Genomic DNA, 18,477 nt, shown 5'->3' on the forward strand with positions numbered 1-18,477 from the left:
CAAATTAACTCCATAATATCGACTGAAAACATGGCAAACGTTGTTTAGAATCAATCATCAAGGTGTTTTTCACATATCTCTTCATTGATACATCGTTCTTGGACACATGCTTTCTCCCCTGAATCAAATGGTAAAGTAGAAGCAGCTGGCAATTGCGCACCGAATTCGACGCAGGACACCAGGCGGACACTTGGAAAATGTAGTCTCTTATGGTCAATCTTCCAATGATATGCCTACAAATACGTCACAATGCTGCTAAGACCTTGGGCGAACGACAGAAAGTGTAGGCTCATTCGTTGCGCAATCACAGCCATATAAGGAGAGAATGGAAAACAGAGCTTCAGAAATTCTGCTAATTCCTGGGTGATGCATCATCTTGGTTTCGCCTGTAGAATGAGTTCTGGGGCACTTACAGACAAAATCTTTGCAGATTCTGAAACTTCAGAGTGTTTTCTTTCCAAAACTGTCAAGAATATGCATAGTCGAGCATCTTTTCGTGACAAAATATTGCGCTTAAAACGGGAACGTTTTTTATCCAAAAATGAAATAGCGCCCCTAGAGCTCTAACAGGTTAACACAGTGTCCAATGAAGGGGCAGAAGTATACAGAATGGTGTCGTCTTTGTAGAGGTGGATCAGAGAATCACCAGCAGCAAGAGCGACATCATTGATATATACAGAGAAAAGAGTCGGCCCGAGAATTGAACTCTGTGATACCCCCATAGAGACTGCCAGAGGTCCGGACAACAGGCCCTCCGATTTGACCCACTGAACTCTATCAGAGAAGTAGTTGGTGAACCAGGCGAGGCAGTCATTTGAGAAACCAAGGCTATTGAGTCTGCCGATAAGAATACGGTGATTGACAGAGTCGAAAGCCTTGGCCAGGTCGATAAAGACGGCTGCACAGTACTGTCTTTTATCGATGGCGGTTATGATATCGTTTAGGACCTTGAGGGTGGCTGAGGTGCACTCATGACAAGCTCGGAAACTGGATTGCACAGCGGAGAATGTACGGTGGGATTCTAAATGGTCGGTGATCTGTTTATTAACTTGACTTTAGAAAGGCAGAGCAGGATGGATAAAGGTCTATAACAGTTTGGGTCTAGAGTATCACCCCCTTTGAAGAGCGGGGATGACCGCGGCAGCTTTCCAATCTTTAGGGATCTCAGACGATACGAAAGAGGTTGAACAGACTGGTAATAGGGGTTGCAACAATGGCGGCGGATAATTTTAGAAAGAGAGGATCCAGATTGTCTAGCCCAGCTGATTTGTACGGGTCCATCTGGATTTGGGTGAAGGAGAAGCTGGGGAGGCTCGGGCAACTAGTAGAGTTTAAACAATCCAGTCTCTGCTTACTGTACCACACACAGACATGCATGCACACTGCGTACCTCCACTGGTCCTTGTTGTGTAGGAATGAGTTACACTGGTCTTGTAGTCTGCTGTCATTAGACATGGTCTCCAGAATCCCCAACACCTGCTTAAACACTGGACGCTCCTAGAACCCCCCCCCCCCCCCCCCCACACACACACACACACACACACAATATTAAGTCAACACTGCAACTGCAGCTTTTTTGATTTTTCCGCTAAGCCTAAAAAAATCTAGTGTGCACATGAAGAAAATACTATAGTTTACTGTGGTAGGAATACTATAGTATTCACTGTCATGTTTTTGCAGACTTTTCCTGTAATATTTACTGTAGCATTTACTGTAACATTTACTGTAGTGTTTACTGCAATATAAATTGTTAGGTTTACTGTAATATTTACTGTAGTGTTTTTGCAGACTTTACTGTAGTATTTACTGTAGTGTTTACTGCAATATTTACTGTAGTGTTTTTGCAGACTTTACTGTAGTGTTTACTGTAGTGTTTTGCGGGACATTACTGTAGTATTTACGCACATTAGGACTGTATCAATAGTTCACGCTTCTGTAACAGTTCATAGTATGCCAGACTTCAGAGCCCAGGTTACTAAGTTCAGTACCAGCTGCTGCATTGTCCAATCAGGCAATCAGAGTGGTAGCCCTGACCTTTGCCCTCTCACCTTTGGTTCAGCCTGCCAGCATCTCTTCATCAGGTCAGCAAATCTAGGCGGACAACTGGTGGGGATGGTCAGCCTCTGTAACAGACACACAGGAACCATATACAGTGGCTTGCGAAAGTATTCACCCCCCTTGGCATTTTTCCCATTTGTTTGCCTCACAACCTGGAATGAAAATAGACTTTAGGGGGGTTTGTATCATTTGATTTACACAACATGCCTACCACTTTCAAGATGAAAAAAAAAATAACCAGAAATAAGACAAAAAAAAACAGAAAACTTGAACGTGCATAACTATTCACCCCCCAAAGTCAATACATTGTACAGCCACCTTTTGCAGCAAATACAGCTGCAAGTGTCTTAGGGTTTGTCTCTATAAGCTTGGCAGGTCGAGCCACGGGGATTCTTGCCAATTCTTCAAGGCAAAACTGCTCCAGCTCCTTCAAGTTGAATGGGTTCCTCTGATGTACAGCAATTTTAAGTCATACCACAGATTCTCAATTGGATTGAGGTCTGGGCTTTGACAAAGCCATTCCAAGACATTTAAATGTTTCCCGTTAAACCACTCAAGTGTTGCTATAGCAGTATGCTTAGGGCCATTGTCCTGCTGGAAGGTGAACCTCCGTCCCAGTCTCAAAACTCTGGATGACCGAAACAGTTTTCCCTCAAGAATTTCCCTGTATTTAGCGCCATCCATCCTTCCATCAATTCTGACCAATTATCCAGTACCAGTGCCGATAAAAAACATTCCCACAGCATGATGCTGCCACCACCATGCTTCACTGTGGGATGTTTTTTATGTTGGGTGTTGGGTTTGCACCAGACATAGCATTTTCCTTGATGGCCAAAAAGCTACATTTTGTCTCATCTGACCAGAGTATCTTCTTCCATATGTTTGGGGAGTCTCCCACATGCCTTCTGGCGAACATCAAATGTGTTTGCTTATTTTTTAATGGTGCACCATGAGATGTTCAAAGTTTCTGATATTTTTTTATAACTCAATCATGATCTGTACTTCTCCACAACTTTGTCCCTGACCTGTTTGGAGAGCTCCTTGGTCTTCATGGTGCCGCTTGCTTGATGGTGCCCATTGCTTAATGGTGTTGCAGACTCTGGGGCCTTTCAGAACAGGTGTATACTGTATATACTGAGATCATGTGACACTTAGATTGCACAAAGGTGGATTTTATTGAACTAATTATGTAACTTCTGAAGGTAATTGGTTGCACCAGACCTTATTGAGGGGCTTCATAGGGGGTGAATACTTATGCACGCACCACTTTTCCCTTTTTTTGAATTTCACTTCACCAATTTGGACTATTTTGTGTATGTCCATTACATGAAATTATGAAGTAGGAAACCAAGGAAGTGTTACAATTAAAGAAAACCCAATGCTCAGGCTCCAGTTCAAAGCAACAACAGGCAATAGGATACATCCACTGTCAGGGGCAAGGGGATAATATGGAAACAGTTTTCTCTGGAGGGATTTAAAATGAAATAAATACATCTCTTTCTTTCACCACTATTGGACCCCATCTAAGAGCATACTGGGATACTCAGCAATTATGTTCTCAGATGTCTATACAGTGCAGCACAGTATTACTGGAATATAGACACAGTTTAAACCCCCTTTCACTCACACACACACACACACACACACACACACACACACACACACACGCATATAACCCCCTACACCAGTTTCCCAAACTCGGTTCTCGGGAACCCAAGGGGTGCACGTTTTGGTTTTTGCCCTAACACTACACAGCTGATTCAATTTATCAAAGCTTGATGATTAGTTGATTATTTGTATCAGCTGGGGTCCCGAGGACCGAGTTCGGGAAACTCTGGTGTAGGGGTTATATGCGTGTGTGTGTGTGTGGAAGGGGGTTTAAACTGAGGCCGGTACAGTGCCACTGACACGGCACGCTACCAAAGCCTGTGGGCTCTCCTTCACCGTGGCTAACGTGAGTAAAACATTTAAACATGTTAACCCTCGCAAAGCTGTCAGCCCAGACGGCAGAGCATGTGCAGACCAGCTGGCTGGTGTGTTTACGGACATATTCAATCAATCCCTATCCCAGTCTGGTGTACCCACATGCTTCAAGATGGCCATCATTGTTCCTGTTCCCAAGAAAGCTAAGGTAACTGAACTAAATGAATATTGCCCCGTAGCACTCACTTCTGTCATCATGAAGTGCTTTAAGAGACCAGTCAATGATTATATCACCTCCACCCTACTTGTCACCCTAGACCCACTCCAATTTGCTTACCGCCCCAATAGGTCCACAGACGACGCAATCACCATCACACTGCCCACTGCCCTATTCCATCTGGACAAGAGGAATATCTATGTAAGAATGGTGTTCATTGACTACAGCTCAACATTTAACACCAAAGTACCCTCCAAACTCGTCATTAAGCTGGAGGCCCTGGGTCTCAACCCCGTCCTGTGCAACTGAGTCCTGGACTTTCTGACGGCCACCCCCAGGTGGTTAGGGTAGGAAACAACATCTCCACCTTAACAGATTCTCAACACTGGTGCCCCACAAGGGTGCATTCTCAGCCCTCTCCTGTACTCCCTAGTCACCCATGACTGCATGGCCATCCACTCCTCCAACTCAATCATCAAGTTTGCAGACGACACTACAGTGGTAGGCTTGATTACCAACAACGACAAGACAACCTACAAGGAGGAGGTGAGGGCCCTCGGAGTGTTGTGTCAGGAAAATAACCTCTCACTCAATGTCAGCAAAACAAATTAGATGATCGTGGACTTCAGGAAAGAGCAAAGGGAGCAGCCCCCCTATCCACATTGACGGGACAGTAGTGGAGGTGGAAAGTTTTAAGTTCCTTTTTGTACATATCACAGACAAACTGAAATGGTCCACGCACACAGACAGTGTGGTAAAGAAGGCGTAACAGCGCCTCTTCAACATCAGGAGGCTGAAAAAACACTCAAACTTTTACAGATGCACAATCGAGAGCATCCTGTCGGGCTATATCAACGCCTGGTACAGCAACTGCTCAGCCCAGAACTGCAAGGCTCTCCAGAGGGTGGTTCGGTCTGCACTACGCATCACCGGGGGCAAACTACCTGCCCTCCAGGACACCTACACCACCCGATGTCACAGGAATGCCAAAAAGATCAAGGACAACAATCACCCAAGCCACTGCCTTTTCACCCCGCTATCATCCAGAAGGAGAGGTCAGTACAGGTGCATCAAAGCAGGAACCGAGAGACTGAAAAACAGCTTCTATCTCAAGGCCATCAGACTGTTAAACAACCACCACTAACATTGAGTGGCTGCTGCCAACATACATAATCTCTTGCCACTTTAATACCTTCATTAAATCCATTTATTAAATGTATCACTAATCACTTAAATAACAGCACTTTAATAATGTCTACATATCCTACATTACTCTTCTCATATGTATTTACTGTATTCTATACCATCTACTGCATCTTGCCCATGCCGCACGGCCATCGCTCCTCCATATATTTATATGTACATATTCTTATTCATCCCTTTACACTTGTGTGTATAAGGTAGTTGTTGTGAATTTGTTAGATTACTTGTTAGATATTACTGCACTGTCGGAACTAGAAGCACAAGCATTTTGCTACACTCGCATTAACATCTGCTAACCATGTGTATGTGACAAATAAAATGTGATTTGATTTGAAACAAGTGTATGTTCCAGTAGTAGTGTGCTGCACTCTATAGAGATCTGAGAACACAATTCCTGAGTATCCCAGTATGCTCTTGGATGGGGTCCAATACACACACAGCAGAAGCCCCCTACACACACACACACAGTATAAACCCCCCTACACACACACACACAGTATAAACCCCCCTACACACAGTATAAACCCCCCTACACACAGTATAAAGCCCCCTACAGCACAGTATACATGCCTTACAAGAGCAGAGAGCTGAGGTCAGCTCTAGAAATACTCCTTACCCTCCTCACAGCAGAAAGCATGAGAGCATCACATTGTTACTCCTGCTCTGTGTGTGTAACTTGTTTAGTGTGTGCATGTGTTTTATGCAGTGGTTAAATTACATAAGTAAAAAATAAATGATGTCTGAGTGTTGGAGTGTGCCCCTGGCTATCTGTAAATGATGTCTGAGTGTTGGAGTGTACCCCTGGCTATCTGTAAATGATGTCTGAGTGTTAGAGTGTGCCCCTGGCTATCTGTAAATGATGTCTGAGTGTTGGATTATGCCCCTGGCTATCTGTAAATTATGTCTGAGTGTTGGAGTGTACCCCTGGCTATCTGTAAATGATGTCTGAGTGTTGGATTATGCCCCTGGCTATCTGTAAATTATGTCTGAGTGTTGGAGTGTACCCCTGGCTATCTGTAAATGATGTCTGAGTGTTGGAGTGTACCCCTGGCTATCTGTAAATGATGTCTGAGTGTTGGAGTGTACCCCTGGCTATCTGTAAATGATGCCTGAGTGTTGGAGTGTACCCCTGGCTATCTGTAAATGATTTCTCAGTGTTGGAGTGTACCCCTGGCTATCTGTAAATGATGTCTGAGTGTTGGAGTGTACCCCTGGCTATCTGTAAATGATGTCTGAGTGTTGGAGTGTGCCCCTGGCTATATGTAAATGATGTCTGAGTGTTGGAGTGTGCCCCTGGCTATCTGTAAATGATGTCTGAGTGTTGGAGTGTACCCCTGGCTATCTGTAAATGATGTCTGAGTGTTGGAGTGTACCCCTGGCTATCTGTAAATTATGTCTGAGTGTTGGAGTGTACCCATGGCTATCTGTAAATGATGTCTGAGTGTTGGAGTGTACCCCTGGCTATCTGTAAATGATGTCTGAGTGTTGGAGTGTACCCCTGGCTATCTGTAAATGATGTCTGAGTGTTGGAGTGTACCCCTGGCTATCTGTAAATGATGTCTGAGTGTTGGAGTGTACCCTTGGCTATCTGTAAATTATGTCTGAGTGTTGGATTATGCCCCTGGCTATCTGTAAATTATGTCTGAGTGTTGGAGTGTACCCCTGGCTATCTGTAAATGATGTCTGAGTGTTGGAGTGTACCCCTGGCTATCTGTAAATGATGTCTGAGTGTTGGAGTGTACCCCTGGCTATCTGTAAATGATGTCTGAGTGTTGGAGTGTACCCCTGGCTATCTGTAAATGATGCCTGAGTGTTGGAGTGTACCCCTGGCTATCTGTAAATGATTTCTCAGTGTTGGAGTGTACCCCTGGCTATCTGTAAATGATGTCTGAGTGTTGGAGTGTACCCCAGGCTATCTGTAAATGATGTCTGAGTGTTGGAGTGTGCCCCTGGCTATATGTAAATGATGTCTGAGTGTTGGAGTGTGCCCCTGGCTATCTGTAAATGATGTCTGAGTGTTGGAGTGTACCCCTGGCTATCTGTAAATGATGTCTGAGTGTTGGAGTGTACCCCTGGCTATCTGTAAATTATGTCTGAGTGTTGGAGTGTACCCATGGCTATCTGTAAATTATGTCTGAGTGTTGGAGTGTACCCCTGGCTATCTGTAAATGATGTCTGAGTGTTGGAGTGTACCCCTGGCTATCTGTAAATGATGTCTGAGTGTTGGAGTGTACCCCTGGCTATCTGTAAATGATGTCTGAGTGTTGGAGTGTACCCCTGGCTATCTGTAAATGATGTCTGAGTGTTGGAGTGTACCCCTGGCTATCTGTAAATGATGTCTGAGTGTTGGAGTGTACCCCTGGCTATCTGTAAATGATGCCTGAGTGTTGGAGTGTACCCCTGGCTATCTGTAAATGATTTCTCAGTGTTGGAGTGTACCCCTGGCTATCTGTAAATGATGTCTGAGTGTTGGAGTGTACCCCTGGCTATCTGTAAATGATGTCTGAGTGTTGGAGTGTGCCCCTGGCTATATGTAAATGATGTCTGAGTGTTGGAGTGTGCCCCTGGCTATCTGTAAATGATGTCTGAGTGTTGGAGTGTACCCCTGGCTATCTGTAAATGATGTCTGAGTGTTGGAGTGTACCCCTGGCTATCTGTAAATTATGTCTGAGTGTTGGAGTGTACCCATGGCTATCTGTAAATGATGTCTGAGTGTTGGAGTGTACCCCTGGCTATCTGTAAATGATGTCTGAGTGTTGGAGTGTACCCCTGGCTATCTGTAAATGATGTCTGAGTGTTGGAGTGTACCCCTGGCTATCTGTAAATGATGTCTGAGTGTTGGAGTGTACCCCTGGCTATCTGTAAATGATGTCTGAGTGTTGGAGTGTACCCCTGGCTATCTGTAAATGATGTCTGAGTGTTGGAGTGTACCCCTGGCTATCTGTAAATGATGTCTGAGTGTTGGAGTGTACCCCTGGCTATCTGTAAATGATGTCTGAGTGTTGGAGTGTACCCCTGGCTATCTGTAAATGATGTCTGAGTGTTGGAGTGTACCCCTGGCTATCTGTAAATGATGTCTGAGTGTTGGAGTGTACCCCTGGCTATCTGTAAATGATGTCTGAGTGTTGGAGTGTACCCCTGGCTATCTGTAAATGATGTCTGAGTGTTGGAGTGTACCCCTGGCTATCTGTAAATGATGTCTGAGTGTTGGAGTGTACCCCTGGCTATCTGTAAATGATGTCTGAGTGTTGGAGTGTACCCCTGGCTATCCGTAAATGAAAAAAAAAATGGTGCCGTCTGGTTTGTTTAATATAGGGAATTTGAAATGATTTATACTTTTTCTTTCAATACTCATTCATATTTAAGCAATTACATTTACTGAGTGACTTTCACTTTTACTTGAGTCATTTTCTATTAAGGTATCTTTACTTCTACTCAAGTATGACAATTGGGTACGTTTTCCAGCACTGGTTTTATGTTTATTCTATGTATGACTGTCTTGTATTTGCAAGTGAATCTGAGCCCCTTGAAGCTCTTAACTAATCGTAAATCAGAACAATGTGTCTTGGTGTACCTCTTGTTTCTCCACCACCAGCCAAGCCACCTGCAGCCCCTCAAAGCCTTTGAAGGGAACCTCCCGTGTCAGCATTTCCCATAGCACCTGGTAACACACACACACACGACCGCGTACACACACACACACACACAAGAGTGCACACACACACACACACACAAGAGCGCACACACACACACGAGTGCACACACACACACACGAGCGCACACACACACACGAGCGCACACACACACACACATCAGCGCACACACACACACACACACACGAACGCACACACACACACACACACACACGAACGCACACACATGAGCGCACACACACATGAGCGCACACACACATGAGCGCACACACACACACACACACACACACACACACACACACACACACACACACACGAGCGCACACAGACACAAGATGATATGCCAGATGTTTTTGCAGTGAAGATTTTGCTGAAAGACCACTTGAGGTAGAACATACAGTATCAGACTCCTCCCCTCCCACACAGACACACTCACCACTCCGTAGGAGAATGTATCACAGGTCTCTGATACAGGTAGGCTCTGTATGACTTCTGGGGCCATCCAGGGGAAGGTGCCCACCACTGTCATGTGGGTGGTGTGGGACTGGAACTTAGACGCTCCAAAATCACAGATCTGACAACAGACCAGAGAGAGAGCATTGGGACACTTAACTACAACATTATTTTTTATTTTACTTTTATTTAACCAGGTAGGCTAGTTGAAAACAAGTACTCATTTACAACTGCGACCTGACCAAGATAAAGCAAAGCAGTTCGACAAATGGACATGAGTTACACATGGAATAAACAAACATACAGTCAATAACACAATAGAGAAAGTCTATATACAGTGTGTGCAAATGATGTAGGATAAGGGGGGTGAGGCAATAAATAGGCCATAGTGGCAAAATTATTCCAGTATGGCAAATTAAACACTGGGGTGATAGATGTGCAGAAGATGTGTGTGCAAGTAGTGGTACTGGGGTGCAAAATAAATCAAATAAATAACAATATGGTGATGAAGTAGTTGGATGGGATATTTACAGATTGGCTCTGTACAGGTAAAGTAATAAAGGATGTATAAGTGAAAACACAATAATTGTCAGACACCCTACTGTATGTACCTTGAGCACCTTGTCTGCTGTCAGTACCACTGTAGTAGGAACAGAGATAAAGGTCAGTCCACAAGAGGATCCACTTCTCATCATTATGCCATTCCTCACTATCAAACTATAATCCATTCATCCTGATTGGTTTACAATGGAAAGTTATTATGTAGCAGTAGCAGAGAGAGAAATGTTGGATTTCCTGGTGGGTAGATAAGTTTGGTTGCAGATTGTGTGTGCAGTTGGTTACCGTTTCGCGACTTGAGGTCTCTGTGAATGACTTTGACTGGGGCTTCCGAATGAAGATAGTGCATTCCTATTGGACAGAAACATTAAACATCCTGAGCCACGGACCAATGACAGACCAACAAAATGTAAACAACTCTGCTCGACAATGGCTACCAGTCTCCAAACAAGTCACTGATCCTCACACCAGAGAAGAATGTGCTCCTGTTGCACTCAGCCAGCTAACTTTGATAAATAACCAGAAATAACTGTTGACTTTCTGATTCATTAAGAAAGCTAAACATATACACTGAGTGTACAAAACATTAGGAACACCTTCCAAATATTATGTTGCACCCCCTTTTGCACTCAGAACAGCCTCAATTCGTCAGGGCAGGGACTCTGCAAGGTGTCGAAAGCATTCCACAGGGATGCTGGCCAATTTTGACTCCAATGATTCCCACAGTTGTGTGAAGTGGGCTGGATGTTCTTTGGGTGGTGGATCATTCTTGATACACAAGGAAACCGTTGAGTGTGAAAAACCCAGCAGCGTTGCAGTTCTTGACTTAAAAAACCATTAATGGATCGGCGTCCCGTCAATGGGACAGTTGTAAATCATTCAGGGCGTTATGTCAAGATAGTTGTTGTTACTCTAAAATCTGCTGTCTGCACATAGAAGTGTCATACATCGGCTGAAAGCTTACGTAACTCCACTATCCAATTTACAGTAGCTATTACTGCGGGAAAAAAATCCCATGCTATTGTTTGGATGATAAATCAGAGCAAGATTTTAGAATGTAAGTACACATTTCACCTTCAGAGGTGAATTTATCAAACCCATTGCGGTGAAAAAAACTGTGTTGTTAGGAGCTCTCCTCAAACGGTCCCAGAGATAACATGAAGTGTCATTTTGTTAGATAAAATCCTTTTTCATTTCCTAAAAAGGTCCATATAGCATGAACGATCGATTTTGTATTTCCACTGTTCAATTTGCAAAGAAAGGAATCTGTGAAAAATCTCACCTTAAACGTTGTTTCAACGAGTCAAATCATGTTCATATCTATTCCTCAGAGATCCTAGATGGTAACAAGACTTCACTATTTCATTAGGGGTGTAGTATATCCTATAGGACACCATATTTGGTCAGAGAGCGATGCCCTCATGGCACGCCGATGATGCGGGCGGCCATCACTTGAACGACTATCTTTGTCAAATAAGCACCAATTGGGGTCAAACAAATCTAGCTAGATAGCCAATGAGCTGGGCTTTATGGGAGTATCCGGAAACAATGTATATGTCATAAAATGTCACTTTTCATCTTGTACGACAGCATGCCTTTTCATTTTGGACAAAAATTGTAAGGATATTATGAAGTTATGAAAACTTCTTGTTTTGTTTTGTATTAGTAGCCATTATAATATGGCTACTAATACTTGGAAAGCTAAATCAAAATCCAAGTATACAGATTTGACGATATTCTTGCAGAAAAATGGAATATGAATGCGAATGTCTCCTTTACGATTTACCCAAATGTACCTGGGGACTTTACACTAAAAGTCTTGAGGATCAGTCATACCCCAAGTTATCCATCTGAAACTTTGCACATACACTGCTGCCATCTTGTGGACACTATTGGAATTACAACCAGAGTGATGGCTAACAGTGACCTTTCTCTTGCATTTCAAAGATGGTGGTAAAAAAACACAGGCTGGTTTTTTCATTGTATGTTCTTCTACCAGATCTATTGTGTTATATTCTCCTACATTCATTTCACATTTCCACAAACTTCAAAGTGTTTCCTTCCAAATTGCTTCAGGGCCTGAGCTACAGGCAGTTAGATTTGGGTATGTCATTTAGGTGAAAATTGACAAAAAGGGGGCTATCCCTATTAAACCAGTGCGCCTGGCACCTACTACCATGCCCCGTTCAAAGGCATCGAAATCTTTTGTCTTGCCCATTCACACTCTGAATTGCACTCATACACAATCCATTGTTTCAAGGCTTAAAAATCATTATTTAACCTGTCTGTCTCCTCCCCTTCATCTACACAGATTGATGTGGATTTAACAAGTGACATCAATAAGGGATCATAGCGTTCACCTGTATTCACCTGGTCAGTCTATGTACTGGAAAGAGCAGTTCCTGATGTGTTGTAAGCTCAGTGTATAGGCTATGTGTTTTTGGTTGTTGAGTCAATTAGACCATGCACGTTTCAAGCTTATCTTTCTAATAAATGAAAAGTTATTTCAGAAAATACAGGCAAGCTAGCTGGCTAACTCATGGATCCCGCTTCGTAGTTTTCCCCTCAGGAAGACAGAACTCAACCAGTTTATTTAGCTAAGGGTGCTCTAGAGTCGAGACTTGGTGGAACTAGAATACTAAGCGTACTCTGGGACAGTGGTTCTCAAACTTCTGCAGACATTTCACAATGTTGTTGTAGCTCTGAACTAGCTATCCTGATTCACACCTGAATCCGGTGTGCTCACTCTGGAATAGATCAAATCCATAGAAGCACTGTTCTGGGAGCAGGGAAACGTGTTTAAAAGTATGTCTTCACCTTTGGCTATCTCCACGGCCCAGGTCATGATCTGTTCCATGTCCATCTTCTTACTCTGCTCACTGGACAGGTACTCATACAGAGAACCTCCGCCTGCATACTCTGGAGAGGAATTATTATTTATTTTTTTTAAACAAAAATAATATACACCTCCGTTCAAAAGTTTAGGCTCACTTAGAAATGTCCTTGTTTTTGAAAAAAGAAAAGCAATTTTTTTGTCCATTTAAAATAACATCAAATTGATCAGAAATACAGCGTAGATCTTGTTAATGTTGGAAATGACTATTGTAGCTGTAAATGGCTGAATTTTAATGGAACATCTACATAGGCGTACAGAGGCCCATTATCTGCAACCATCACTCCTGTGTTCCAATGGCAGGTTGTGTTAGGTAATCCGAGTTTATCATTTTAAAAGGAGGCCAGCATCCCGGAGTCGCCTCTTCACTGTTGAAGTTGAGACTGGTGTTTTGCGGGTACTATTTAATGAAGCTGCCAGTTGAGTACTTGTGAGGCATCTGTTTCTCAAACTAGACAGTCTGTACTTGTCCTTTTGCTCAGTTGTGCACCAGGTCCTCCCACTCCTCTTTCTATTCTAATTTCTCGCATGGAATAGCCTTCATTTCTCAGAAGAAGCATAGACTGATGAGTTTCAGAAGAAAGTTCTTTGTTTCTGTCCATTTTGAGCCTGTAATCGAATCCACAAATGCTGATGCTCCAGATACTCAACTAGTCTAAAGAAGGCCAGTTTTATTGCTTCTTTAATCAGAACAACAGTTTTCAGCTGTGCTAACATAATTGCAAAATGGTTTTCTAATGATCAATTAGCCTTTAAAATGTTAAACTTGGATTAGCTAACACAACGTGCCATTGGAACACAGAAGTGATTGTTGCTGATAATGGGCCCCTGTACACCTATGTAGATATTCCATTAAAAATCTGCCGTTTCCAGCTACAACATTAACGATGTCTACACTGTATTTCTGATCAATTTGATGTAATTTTAATGGACAAACATTTTGCTTTTCTTTCAAAAACAAGGACATTTCCAAGTGACACCAAACGTTTGAACGGTAGTGTATTTCTGCAACTCAAGACACTTTGTAAGAACCGTACAGTACAGTGTAGAATAAACACACAGACACAATCGAATACATACACACACACACACACACACACACACACACAGAACAGGGGTTGAGATCGTCCAACAGTCTTCCTACTGTCACTCACAACCTGAACTCATAACGACTTGAGAAACGTCAAACATAGCTTAGCACCTCAGGCTCACACACACACACTTAGTAGTGTGTTCTGTAAGTCATTATAATGGGCAGTGCTGTCACAGAGCTTATGTCCTGCCAGGAAATACAACTCACACAGTCTGTGGCCTAAACATTGATCCTCAACCTGTTGTGGTTCCATATCCATTGGCGAGTGTATGAGGAAAATACACACACACACACACACACACACACACACACACTGACCTGTGATGATTCCATAGTTGGGGGACTCCAGTACGGCTCCATAGAACTGAATGATGTTCTTGTGACTGAGAATACTCAGAATCTCAGCCTAGAGGAGGGGGGGGGGGGGGGGGGGGGGGGGGGGGGGGGGGGTGTTGGTAGGACGGAGAAAGCATGAGTGTGTACTGTATGCATCACAGGAGGCTGCGAAGGGGATTATGGCTCATAATAACGGAAGGAATGGAATGGTATCAAGCACATGGAGCCACCGTGTTTGATGTGTTCAGTAACATTCCATTTATTCTGTTCCAGCCATTATTATGAGCATGTTTTCCCCGATAAGGTGCCACCAGCCCCCTGTGGTGTGCACAGTATATACTTACTATAGGTGTACTGTATATGCAAAGGATATTGATCACTCTGATATAAGCGATCTGAGGGATGTACACAATGTTTTTCTGCTATGCATGTCTGTACCGTATTCACTTTTTCACACACCAAGGTTAGGGTCAGAGCACCAAGGGTCAGAGCACCAAGGGTCAGAGCACCAAGCAACACAACGTCAACATGGTAAACATGCTATCAATCAACTCACGAACAGGCCATATCTACTATAGAACACAGACATTTTGTATCAACCTCTTGCCAAAATGAGTAATTGAAAAATCTACTGTCATACAATCCCACTGTTTTCTAACCAAACATCAAGGCTACAGCTCCACAAAGACTAATTCATGTGTATGCATGTGTCTGTGTGGATGTGTGTGTGGATGTGTGTGTGTGTGTGTGTGTATGTGTTTGTGTGTGTAGTGTGTGTATGTGTTTGTGTGTAGTGTGTGTGTGTGTAGTGTGTGTGTGTGTAGTGTGTATAGTGTGTAGTGTGTAGTGTGTGTGTTTAGAAGCGCCCCAGCCCTTGCCAGTACATGTCTCAACAGTTATTCACCCATCAAGGGAGAAAGTCAGGCAGTGTAATGACAGTGTCACAGCCAGGCCAGGACACCATAATCCATGGGTTTTCTGCTGGGTTGGGAAATCATTTATACTGAGTTACAATTTCAGACTGGATTGTGGCAGGAAATAGTGTTTTGTTCATTGTGTCGGCCACATAATTTGTTTGGGAATCACTGAACAGCAGTGATCATGCCAGACAAACAGATAGCCCATACAATATCTCACAGAATAGGAGGAAGAGAAGAAGCCTATGTTATTAACAAATTCTGTACTCCAAAATGATAGGAAGAGTAGAGGTACAAGGAACAGGAGAGGGAACAGGAGAGGGAACAGGAGAGGGAACAGGGAACAGGGAACAGAAGAGGGGACAGGGAACAGAAGAGGGGACAGGAGAGGGAACAGGGAACCAGGAACAGGAGAGGGAACGGGGAACAGGAGAGGGAACAGGAGAGGGGACAGGGAACAAGAGAGGGGACAGGGAACAAGAGAGGGGACAGGAGAGGGAACAAGAGAGGGGACAGGGAACAGGAGAGGGGACAGGAGAGGGGACAGGGAACAGGAGAGGGGACAGGAGAGGGAACAGGAGAGGGAACGGGAGAGGGAACAGGGAACAGGAGAGGGAACAGGGAAGTGGATAGGGGACAGGAGAGAGAACAGAAGAGGGAACAGGGAACAGGAGAGGGAACAGGATAGGGAAGAGGAGAGGGAAGAGGAGAGGGGACAGGGAACAGAAGAGGGTAGAGGAGAGGGAAGAGGAGAGGGGACAGGGAACAGAAGAGGGTAGAGGAGAGGGAAGAGGAGAGGGGACAGGGAACAGGAGAGGGAACAGGAGAGGGGACAGGAGAGGGAACAGGAGAGGGAACAGGAGAGGGAACAGGGGACGGAACAGGGAACAGGAGAGGGAGGAGGAGAGGGAACAGGTGAGGGAACAGGAGAGGGAAGAGGAGAGGGAACAGGGAACAGGAGAGGGAAGAGGGAACAGGAGAAGGAACAGGGAACAGGCGAGGGAACAGGGAACAGGAGAGGGAAGAGGAGAGGGAAGAGGGAAGAGGAGAGGGAAGAGGAGAGGGAACAGGAGAGGGAACAGGAGAGGGAACAGGAGAGGGAACAGGAGAGGGAAGAGGAGAGGGAAGAGGAGAGGGAAGAGGAGAGGGAACAGGGAATAGGAGAGGGAAAAGGAGAGGGAACAGGGAATAGGAGAGGGAAAAGGAGAGGGGACAGGAGAGGGAACAGGAGAGGGAACAGGCAACAGGAGAGGGCACGGGAGAGGGCACAGGAGAGGGAACAAGGAACAGGAGAGGGCACAGGGAACAGGAGAGGGGACAGGGAACAGGGAACAGGAGAGGGAACAGGGGACAGGAGAGGGAAGTGTGTCTCTCCTACCTCAGTCTCAATCTTGAGTAGTTTTTTCACAGCGACCTCTTTATCCCGAGATATCCAGTGTGCTCGGTACACAGTCCCAAAGCTGCCCCCTCCACAGTTCTCATAGAACCGCAGGTCCTCATGTTTTATCTGGACAAACGAGGCACCCAGAGACGACATGGCTGACACGCACTCGAAGACAGCCGCTCTGAGTAAACAGAGCAATCTGAGAGGGGAGGGAACAGAGAGAGAGAGGGAACAGAGAGAGAGAGGGAAAGGGTCTGAGAGAGGGAGAGAAAGTTTAATCACACACACCCAATAGCAGAATGGACTCAGAGAACGAGAGAGCAGGGAGCAGAGAACGAGAGAGAGCAGACAGAGAGAGAGAAAGAGCAGAGAGAGAAAGAGAGCAGACAGAGAGAGAGAAAGAGCAGAGAGAGAGAAAGAGAGCAAACAGAGAAAGAGAGCAGACAGAGAGAGAAAAGAGAACAGACAAACAGAGAGAACAGACACAGACAGAGAGAGAAAGAGAACAGACAGACAGAGAGAGAAAGAGAACAGACAGAGAGAGAGAACAGACACAGAGAGAGAGAACAGACAAAAAGACAGAGAGAGAACAGACAGAGAAAAGACACAGAGAGAACAGACAGAGAGAGTGAGCAGACAGAGGGAGAGAGAGAGAGAGCGTAGACAGAGAGAGAGAGAGAGAGCGCAGACAGAGAGAGAGAGCACAGACAGAGAGAGAGAGCAGAGAGAGCAGACAAAGAGCAGAAACACAGAGAGAGAGAGAGAGAGAGAGATGGAGTGTGTAAGTGTGTGTGTTTGTTAATCACATTCTGCTCCCTGCCTGTTATCCCCTTTCCCAGTCAGTATATGTGGTGTTTGTTAATCACATTCTGCTCCCGGCCTGTTATCCCCTTTCCCAGTCAGTATATGTGGTGTTTGTTAATCACATTCTGCTCCCGGCCTGTTATCCCCTTTCCCAGTCAGTATATGTGGTGTTTGTTAATCACATTCTGCTCCCGGCCTGTTATCCCCTTTCCCAGTCAGTATATGTGGTGTTTGTTAATCACATTCTGCTCCCTGCCTGTTATCCCCTTTCCCAGTCAGTATATGTGGTGTTTGTTAATCACATTCTGCTCCCTGCCTGTTATCCCCTTTCCCAGTCAGTATATGTGGTGTTTGTTAATCACATTCTGCTCCCTACCTGTTATCCCCTTTCCCAGTCAGTATATGTGGTGTTTGTTAATCACATTCTGCTCCCTGCCTGTTATCCCCTTTCCCAGTCAGTATATGTGGTGTTTGTTAATCACATTCTGCTCCCTACCTGTTATCCCCTTTCCCAGTCAGTATATGTGGTGTTTGTTAATCACATTCTGCTCCCTGCCTGTTATCCCCTTTCCCAGTCAGTATATGTGGTGTTTGTTAATCACATTCTGCTCCCGGCCTGTTATCCCCTTTCCCAGTCAGTATATGTGGTGTTTGTTAATCACATTCTGCTCCCGGCCTGTTATCCCCTTTCCCAGTCAGTATATGTGGTGTTTGTTAATCACATTCTGCTCCCTACCTGTTATCCCCTTTCCCAGTCAGTATATGTGGTGTTTGTTCTGTATGTGACCCGTCCCTTCAAATATGGCTGCTGACATCCAGAGCATTCATTCATGGGTTTGTTGCTTCTATAGAAAACACTTCACCCCCCCCCCCCCCCCCCCCTCCAACACACACCCACACAGGTCAGAGACAGGGCTAGACAATGAGTCTACTCTAGTTTCACACTCAACCCCGTCCCTCATTCACTCATCAACTAAAACCTCAC

At 44.7% G+C, this 18,477-nt stretch overlaps 1 protein-coding gene across 1 annotated transcript in view; it reads right to left on the bottom strand.

Moving 5' to 3' along the window:
- LOC110530990 (mitogen-activated protein kinase kinase kinase 20) overlaps positions 1 to 17,050 on the bottom strand; it is a 35,415-nt gene extending 18,365 nt beyond the window's left edge. The window contains exons 1-9 of the mRNA XM_036986883.1: positions 16,683 to 17,050; positions 14,370 to 14,457; positions 12,883 to 12,984; positions 10,351 to 10,416; positions 10,119 to 10,147; positions 9,491 to 9,628; positions 8,976 to 9,062; positions 2,049 to 2,123; positions 1,391 to 1,497 (exon numbers count right to left, since the gene is read on the bottom strand). Coding sequence (XP_036842778.1) covers positions 1,391 to 1,497; positions 2,049 to 2,123; positions 8,976 to 9,062; positions 9,491 to 9,628; positions 10,119 to 10,147; positions 10,351 to 10,416; positions 12,883 to 12,984; positions 14,370 to 14,457; positions 16,683 to 16,841 — 851 coding nt within the window. The 5' untranslated portion in view covers positions 16,842 to 17,050. The remainder of the gene's footprint in view (positions 1 to 1,390; positions 1,498 to 2,048; positions 2,124 to 8,975; positions 9,063 to 9,490; positions 9,629 to 10,118; positions 10,148 to 10,350; positions 10,417 to 12,882; positions 12,985 to 14,369; positions 14,458 to 16,682) is intronic.
- Positions 17,051 to 18,477: the final 1,427 nt, after the last annotated feature.

The sequence above is a fragment of the Oncorhynchus mykiss genome, chromosome 8, assembly GCF_013265735.2.
Source record: "Oncorhynchus mykiss isolate Arlee chromosome 8, USDA_OmykA_1.1, whole genome shotgun sequence".
NCBI classification, from domain to species: domain Eukaryota; kingdom Metazoa; phylum Chordata; class Actinopteri; order Salmoniformes; family Salmonidae; genus Oncorhynchus; species Oncorhynchus mykiss.